Source organism: Drosophila albomicans, chromosome X (assembly GCF_009650485.2).
Source record: "Drosophila albomicans strain 15112-1751.03 chromosome X, ASM965048v2, whole genome shotgun sequence".
Lineage (NCBI taxonomy): Eukaryota > Metazoa > Arthropoda > Insecta > Diptera > Drosophilidae > Drosophila > Drosophila albomicans.
In genome coordinates this window covers 20,419,111-20,426,828 of record NC_047627.2, presented here as the reverse complement: position 1 = coordinate 20,426,828, position 7,718 = coordinate 20,419,111, and the positions used below count along the sequence as shown (strand labels likewise).

The window sequence follows — 7,718 nt, the reverse complement described above, 5'->3', positions numbered from 1 at the left end:
ATTCTAATGATAATGTGATATTTATGTGGTCAATAATAGTAATGTTAATGATAATAATAATACTCAAATGCTTACAAATGACATGCAATACACCATTAATAATAATACTAATGATAATGCTAATACTAATGATAATAGTAATACCAATGATAATGCTAACACTAAAAATTTCAGGCAAATAATAATAATGTTAATGATAATAATTATGCTCAAATGCTTACAAGTCACTACACAATACTAATGATAATGCTAATACTGATGATAATAATAATATTAATGATAATGCTAATACTGAAAATATCAAGCAAATGAAAAAAAGTGTTTTCTAGTGTTGTATTTATGAATTAATAATAATAATGATTTATATTAGTAATAATGCTGAGGCTAATGACAATCATAATGCTTAAACTAAATAAATTTCATTGCAATTTCAATGTTAAAGCTAATCAACACAAAGAATTATTATTGTCAATGATATTTTCTGTAAAGGACACATGCTAATAAAATTAATACAAATGCTAATGATAATGCTGATGATAATAGGCAACATTAAAAGGCAATATTAATAATAATACTAATTACATTAGGTTATCCAGAAAATAACGAAAAGCTGGCGACTTTCTAGTGTTGAATTTAGAATTGAATACAAACAAATGTCCACAAAGTTTTAAATAATTTCCTTTGCCGATCGATGGCATTAAAACGCAATAAGTTTGATGGAAAAAATAATGCTCAATTAGATGAGATGCGATAAAAAGTTGCTGCAATTAAAAAACGAATATATCTAATTCGACAAAGTGTCCTCAGCCAACTCGCAAACTCAATTAAGTGAGGCAAGTATTCCCAAAAGCGACTTGCCACAGGCTGCAGCGAGCATTATGAATGTGCCACATCAATCGTTGCTGCCACACTCAGGTGCAGGTGGAAGTGGAAGTTGAAGCTTTTGGCCTATCGATGGCTCTAATGCAAGCAACAAATTGCGCTCTACTGCTTCTAATGATGCCACATGCCACCGCATGGCAATTGGGCTGCAGTTGAGGCAGGTGCGAGTTGAGGGAGTGCGAGGTCGTGTGTTGCAAGTTCGGTAGCTAGCTTGCTTTGCTCTATTTGACTGCAATTCCCCGGATACAGCACAGTTAGTTAAGGCAGCTGGTGTCGCGTGGGCGATGACAGCGCTCTCCTTGTTGTTGTTGCTTTTCTTGTTGTTGCATTTGTGCCACGAAGCTTGCGTCATGCTGCTGGACGTTACGTTGACAATTTGCTTGCTGCCTTCATTGCACAATTTAACAGTTGTTGCTCTGCTGCTGCTTCAACTCTCTCTCTCTCTCGCTCTGTGTAGCTCTGCAAGCTTGTTTTTGCGGCAACAAATTGTTGCACAGTCAGCGCCGGCGTCGACGTTGACGTTTCGCTGTTTTCATTCACATTTTACGACGTGGCTTTGACGCTCTCTTGCTAGCTCTCTCTCTCTCTCTCTCTCTCTCTCTCTCTCTCTCTCTCTCTCTCCATCTCTCGCTCTTGTTGGCTCTCTCTTTGTATTACGCACAACTTGCACATTGTTGTTGGTTGTCGCTTCTCTGTTTTGTGGCTCAGTTTCTTGGCCTTACCACTACTTTTGTCTTCCGGTTTTTTCCACTCACACATCCTCGACAGCGGCGCAGCGCAGTTTGACATGCACTGTGCTCTGCAACTGTATTGCTGTGCTTTACGCTCTTTCTCTCTCTCGATGCGCTCTCTCTCTGTGTTTGCTGCTCTCTCGTTCTCTCTGTTGCTGTCTCGTCCTGCCGGCCGTCGTCGTCATGACTTGCACTCTTTGCACCTGCGCTGTGTTTTTGCGACGCATTTTCCTAACTGCTGCTTCACATCGTCTTTCGTCATCCTGTTAGCTCCCCTTCTACACAGCTCACTCTCTTTGGCAGCATTTTGTTGTTGTTATCGCACCATGTGCCATACTCACCCGGTTTTCACTCTCTTTCTATTTACTTCTTCTCCATCTCTGCTCGTCTTTGGCACAGTCAAAACATAACAACAACAAACCGCCGTCTCCTCTGCTGCTTGCTATGACTGCTTGCTGCCTGCGACGTAATAAACTCCAATTAGAGCACACAAACACACACACACACACACACACACACATGCGTGCTTCCAATTGCTTCTGGACTTTTCGTTCTCAGGCTCGTTGGCTTCCTTTTTTTTCAAACTTCGCCGGCCGCAAAACGAAAGCTTGCACTTGCCCCCACTGCGCTTTCGTTTCCGCCTCAGGCTGCACTTTGAACTTTTGCCATTGGCAATTGCCACTGCCAAAAAAAAGGAACACAAAAGAAAATACAAGTTGAATAAAAATAACTCTTGCCCAGCTATGGCTTCATTTCCACACTGCAACTCGCATAAAAGGCTCAAAGCAGACGTGATTAATAGTCTGTGCACCACGTGTTTCTGTCAGCCATAAAGGATTGCCTCTCCTGGCAAATACAGGGTATCCATTTAGTCAGTGATTTGTGATGGCATCTCAAAGAAGCATATAGTCTAAAAAAAATCCCAAAACCGTCCCTCTGTTTATCCGCTTATTCACATGCAAACTGTTCTATTAATTTAAAATCGATCTTGATAAAATTTCGATCAGATTCCGTTTTTTGCTATAGAAACCAAATAGTAACTGGATCGTATAACTATATCATTTAGCTGTCAAATATTAAGATTTCGTATTAAAATTTGTATGGTTTTTTTTTAACATTTATGGAGTTTTGGAATCTTTTAATATTTGAGTTTCGTATTAATATAGAATTATGAAATTTTAATAATTGCATTTTTCATTTGGAATTGTAGTATGTGGATAAAGCAATATTTCAAATTAGGCAAAATCAGAAACGAAATAAATTTTCAATCAATCATGTAAAAGCCATATATGTAGCTTTACAGTTGCCAAGATCGCTCACCACAGACACAGACCCTAATCGATTTCTCGATTGATTTCAGCTTGGCTATGAGGTCCTTGCACAGTTCCGGTTGCAAAGGACATCCGGAGCAACGCTGGCCACCGGGTCCACATGGCGCACATGGTCGCCAAGTGGGCCATGGAGTGGTTCTTGTTGGGCTACAGGTCGTTCTAGGAGTGGTTCGCGGTGTGGTTCGACGAGTGGTTCGACGTGTAGTTCTTCGAGTGGTTCGACGTGTAGTTCTTCGAGTGGTTCGACGTGTGGTTCTACGAGTAGTCCTTCTAGTGGTTCTACGAGTAGTCCTTCTAGTGGTTCTACGAGTTGTGCTTCTAGTGGTTCTTCGAGTAGTCTCACAGGGTTGCGTTGTCCTTCGAGTGGTTCTTCCAGTGGTTCTACGAGTAGTGCTTCTAGTGGTTCTTCGAGTAGTCTCACAGGGTTGCGTTGTCCTTCGAGTGGTTCTTCCAGTGGTTCTACGAGTAGTGCTTCTAGTGGTTCTTCGGGTAGTCTCACGTGTAGTACTTCGAGTGGTTCTGTGAGTTGTTTCACAAGGTTGCGTTGTCCTTCGAGTGGTTCTTCCAGTGGTTCTACGAGTAGTGCTTCTAGTGGTTCTTCGAGTAGTCTCACAGGGTTGCGTTGTCCTTCCAGTGGTTCTACGAGTAGTGCTTCTAGTGGTTCTTCGAGTAGTCTCACAGGGTTGCGTTGTCCTTCGAGTGGTTCTACGAGTTGTGCTTCTAGTGGTTCTTCGAGTTGTTTCACAAGGTTGCGTTGTCTTTCGAGTGGTTCTTCCAGTGGTTCTACGAGTAGTGCTTCTAGTGGTTCTTCGAGTAGTCTCACAAGGTTGCGTTGTCCTTCGAGTGGTTCTTCCAGTGGTTCTACGAGTAGTGCTTCTAGTGGTTCTTCGAGTAGTCTCACAGGGTTGCGTTGTCCTTGGAGTGGTTCTTCCAGTGGTTCTACGAGTAGTGCTTCTAGTGGTTCTTCGAGTTGTTTCACAAGGTTGCGTTGTCCTTCGAGTGGTTCTTCCAGTGGTTCTACGCGTAGTTCTTCTAGTGGTTCTTCGAGTAGTTCTTCGAGTAGTTCTTCGAGTGGTTCGACGTGTGGTTCTACGAGTAGTCCTTCTAGTGGTTCTACGAGTAGTGCTTCTAGTGGTTCTTCGAGTAGTCTCACAGGGTTGCGTTGTCCTTCGAGTGGTTCTTCCAGTGGTTCTACGAGTAGTGCTTCTAGTGGTTCTTCGAGTTGTTTCACAAGGTTGCGTTGTCCTTCGAGTGGTTCTTCCAGTGGTTCTACGAGTAGTCCTTCTAGTGGTTCTTCGAGTTGTTTCACAAGGTTGCGTTGTCCTTCTAGTGGTTCTTCGAGTAGTTCTTCCAGTGGTTCTTCGAGTAGTTCTTCGAGTGGTTCTTCCAGTGGTTCTTCGAGTAGTTCTTCGAGTGGTTCTACGAGTAGTCCTTCTAGTAGTTCTTCCCGTTGTTCTTCGAGTAGTTCTTCGTGTGGTTCTTCCAGTGGTTCTTCGAGTAGTTCTTCGAGTGGTTCGTCGAGTGGTTCTTCGAGAAGTTCTGTGTGTAGTCCTTCTAGTGGTTCTGTGAGTAGTCCTTCTCGTAGTTCTTCGAGTAGTTTGTCGAGTGGTGCTACACTTCGTCGTAGTTTCCCAAGGTGGCCTTCGAGTAGTGTCGCAAGGTGGCCTTCGAGTGGTTTCACAGGGTGGTTTTTGCGTTGTTTCACATGGTGGCCTTCGAGTGGTGTCCCAAGGTGGCCTTCGAGTAGTGTCCCAAGGTGGCTTACGTGTTGTTTCACAAGGTGGCCTTCGAGTGGTTTCACAGGGTGGTTTTTGCGTTGTTTCACAGGGTGGCCTTCGAGTAGTGTCCCAAGGTGGCCTTCGAGTGGTGTCGCAAGGTGGTTTCCTCGTTGTTTCCCAAGGTGGCCTTCTAGTGGTTTCACAGGGTGGTTTTCGCGTTGTTTCACATGGTGGCCTTCGAGTGGTGTCCCAAGGTGGCCTTCGAGTGGTGTCGCACGGAGGTTTACGTGTTGTTTCACAAGGTGGCCTTCGAGTAGTTCTACAAGGTGGTTTATGCGTTGTCCTTCTACGCGTTGGTCTTCTCGTTGCCTTTCGCGTGGTTTCGCAACCGCAACCACAGGGTTGCTTGTGATGTGGTTTTTTTGTTTTACGGGGTTTCTTTGTACGTGGTCTTTTTGTTTTACAGGGTTCTTTATGGTGTGGTTTTCTCGTTTTACACGGTTCCCTGTGAGGTGGTTTCTTCGTTTCGCAGGGACACGATCCTTGATTGCCCCTAGCTGGGTGCCCCTTGTGCCTTCGGCGTTCCTTTGCTGCACTGTGATCGACAATGCTTACGAGCACAATGCTCACTTGATGTAATTGATAAAAGGTTAGTATTTTATATGAAATGTGATGAAGTAGCGAACATACCAATAAGAAAGACGATCGTCAGTTTCATGACGATAGGTCCGGCAGGGCTCTCTGCTGAATCCCTTTATGACGTATAGGTAGAAACTGATGCTTTGGCCGAATCTACGCTCCCATTATATAGGGCTCTTCATTACAGATACAAGCAATTGAACAAACACACCCATATAACTTCTTTAAAAATATATTATAAAAAATTTCCATTTCAAAAAGTTCAAGGCTATTTGTTTAACGCACGCGTCGTAAAAACTGACACAAAGTTCACTTAACACGCTTTCGTTACATGATCACCCAAGACTGATCATCTCCAAAATGTAAGTGAATTTACGAATTGAAAGTGTTTATAATAAAACTAAACCTGCGATACTCTGTTCATCTCATATTGGATTTGAGTTTACTGTAGCAAGGCAATGTATCTATATTTGTTGTAGTCATATTTCACCTGAAGAATATATTCCGAGCAATCAAAATATGACAGCTGTTTAAAGAGATCCACAACAAACACAGCATATAAATTAAAACATATAAAATTTAAAACAATTGTTAGTCTCAGGACTATTAAATTGGAGTATATATGTATATAAATGAGAGTACATATTTTTTAATATTTTATTTAAAATTTAAATTCTCAATATTTGAAAATAATGGAAATTGTTTTTTTCTGACCATTTTCCAATTTTGAGTTGGCATAAATGTGAAACTCAACATCTTAAAATGTAATTATAAAAATAAACTCTTTACTGGCTGCTAAAAAATATAACACAGCTTAAAAATTCATATGCAAGTATATTATTTTTATTTATCTTAGCAAAAAAAATTTTAATTAATCAATAAGTTCATCATAAGATCAAGAAGATTCATCAGTCGAAAGCAGTTCTTTTGTTTTACAACAGCCAGGCACTTTGACCACAGACGCAGGCCCTGATCCTCTTCTCAAGTTTCTCCAGCTGGGCCAAGAGCTCCTTGCAGAGTTCTCCTTGCTCTGGGCAGCCAGGGCAGGCCTTGCCACCAGGACCACATGGACGGCATGGCTTCCATGGCTTGGTTGGTCTTGGCTTGCGAGTTGTCCTTGGTCTACGAGTTGTAGTCCTGCGTGTAGTCCTACGTGTAGTTCTGCGAGTGGTTCTACGAGTGGTCCTGCGTGTTGTCCTGCGAGTTGTCCTGCGTGTTGTCCTGCGAGTTGTCTTGTGTGTTGTCTTATGAGTGGTCCTGGGAGTGGTCTTGCAAGTGGTTGGAGGGGGTCTTGTTGTCCTGCAAGTGGTTGGAGGGGGTCTGGTTGTCCTACATGTGGTTGGGGCTCTGGTGGTTGACTTTGTGCAACCACAGTCTTCCTTCGGTGAAGTTCCCTCGGAGAAGTCGACGAAGCTCAAGAGCAAGAAGCTCGCTGAAAATAAGGAGAGTTGGGTGGTCAAGTTAATAAGTCATTTGGTTGCTTTAGGATTGGATGTATTACCAATAACACAGGCAATGGCTAGTTTCATGATGAGAACTGATGATTGGAACTGATGCTTTCTACAGTTGCAGTTAGGGTTTAAATAGGACTCGCCTTAATATTCGGCTGAAGCACGTGCTAACATATTTTTAGAGTCGAACAATTGCACAAATAAATTATATAAATAAGTGCAACTTGTGTTTTATTATTATCGATTGTTTAGCCAGGTTTTCAATTGTTCCTGCTCATGTTAAAATTAGCTAAGATGATGACGAGAATAGAGTTTTGCCACGCGAGTGCAGTTTGTATAATATTCAGTTATGCTGAACGTATACTTTTATTATAAATTTGTATACTGCTAAAATATTGCTATTTGTGCTCAGTAACCATATTTCATTTAATTAATTTTGAATATAATTGTTTTGGAAGTAAACGTGGCGAACAAATGAAAGGATCACTAGGTTTTGCACCGCAGAAGGCGATACGCAACTCTTGCGCGATTGTCCCGCGATTCCTGCCTACCGCGATTGTCGGGGGATTATCTAGCGATCATTCCCGATATTCTTGCCTACCGCGATTGACTCCCAATTGCCCCTGATTCTTGCCTACCGCGATTGTCGGACGATTATCCCGCGATCATTCTGCGATTGTCCCTCAATTGTCGAATGATTGTCCCGCGTTACTTGCTTACCGCGATTGTCATACGAGTCCCGTAATGCTTGCGAAATTCTTCCGCGATTTTTGGGCGATTCTCTATAAGAGACTTCCAAGACTTTGCCAAGAGAGTCTTCGCAATTAAAATGGTCGGAAGTTTAGCGAAACGTCCCCTTACAATATATCACGTATAGGTACATGCACATTTTTGAGAACGACTTTTACAAGAGCGAATTATCAAATGATTACTAATAGCTTAATTTGTCAATGCATATTAAGCTCT

The 7,718-nt window shown here is 42.2% G+C and overlaps 3 protein-coding genes across 3 annotated transcripts; 1 reads left to right on the top strand and 2 right to left on the bottom strand.

Moving 5' to 3' along the window:
• The first annotated feature begins 3,044 nt into the window (after window positions 1-3,044).
• Window positions 3,045-4,513, top strand: LOC117566835 (uncharacterized protein DDB_G0271670-like). Its single transcript, XM_052004372.1, has 7 exons — window positions 3,045-3,097; window positions 3,150-3,368; window positions 3,483-3,626; window positions 3,693-3,848; window positions 3,927-3,953; window positions 3,990-4,369; window positions 4,431-4,513. Exons 1-7 carry the CDS (start codon window positions 3,045-3,047, stop codon window positions 4,511-4,513), a joined length of 1,062 nt encoding a protein of 353 aa, XP_051860332.1.
• Window positions 4,514-4,555: 42 nt separating this feature from the next.
• On the bottom strand, window positions 4,556-5,459 carry LOC127565525 (RNA-binding protein 12B-like). Its single transcript, XM_052004371.1, has 3 exons — window positions 5,353-5,459; window positions 4,650-5,291; window positions 4,556-4,560 (listed from the first exon to the last, which is right to left on the bottom strand). The coding sequence occupies exons 1-3, from the start codon at window positions 5,378-5,380 to the stop codon at window positions 4,556-4,558; spliced, it is 675 nt and encodes a 224-aa protein (XP_051860331.1). The 5' UTR covers window positions 5,381-5,459.
• Window positions 5,460-6,130: 671 nt separating this feature from the next.
• On the bottom strand, window positions 6,131-6,867 carry LOC127566409 (salivary glue protein Sgs-3-like). The gene is made up of 2 exons (XM_052008813.1): window positions 6,803-6,867; window positions 6,131-6,733 (listed from the first exon to the last, which is right to left on the bottom strand). The coding sequence occupies exons 1-2, from the start codon at window positions 6,828-6,830 to the stop codon at window positions 6,234-6,236; spliced, it is 528 nt and encodes a 175-aa protein (XP_051864773.1). The 5' UTR covers window positions 6,831-6,867; the 3' UTR covers window positions 6,131-6,233.
• Between the last annotated feature and the right edge of the window lie 851 nt (window positions 6,868-7,718).

What these genes read in the sequence shown, in the direction of transcription:
- LOC117566835 (XM_052004372.1), top strand. Translation starts at nt 3,045, where the DNA reads ATGGCGCACATGGTCGCCAAGTGGGCCATGGAGTGGTTCTTGTTGGGC. An exon ending in TCTTCGAGTAGTCTCACAGG is followed by an intron (nt 3,627 to 3,692) that starts GTTGCGTTGTCC and finishes TTGTTTCACAAG; the next exon opens with GTTGCGTTGTCTTTCGAGTG. An exon ending in TTCTTCGAGTGGTTCTACGA is followed by an intron (nt 4,370 to 4,430) that starts GTAGTCCTTCTA and finishes TGGTTCTTCCAG; the next exon opens with TGGTTCTTCGAGTAGTTCTT.
- LOC127565525 (XM_052004371.1), bottom strand. Translation starts at nt 5,380, where the DNA reads ATGAAACTGACGATCGTCTTTCTTATTG. An exon ending in GACGATCGTCTTTCTTATTG is followed by an intron (nt 5,292 to 5,352) that starts GTATGTTCGCTA and finishes AATTACATCAAG; the next exon opens with TGAGCATTGTGCTCGTAAGC.
- LOC127566409 (XM_052008813.1), bottom strand. Translation starts at nt 6,830, where the DNA reads ATGAAACTAGCCATTGCCTGTGTTATTG. An exon ending in AGCCATTGCCTGTGTTATTG is followed by an intron (nt 6,734 to 6,802) that starts GTAATACATCCA and finishes CCTTATTTTCAG; the next exon opens with CGAGCTTCTTGCTCTTGAGC.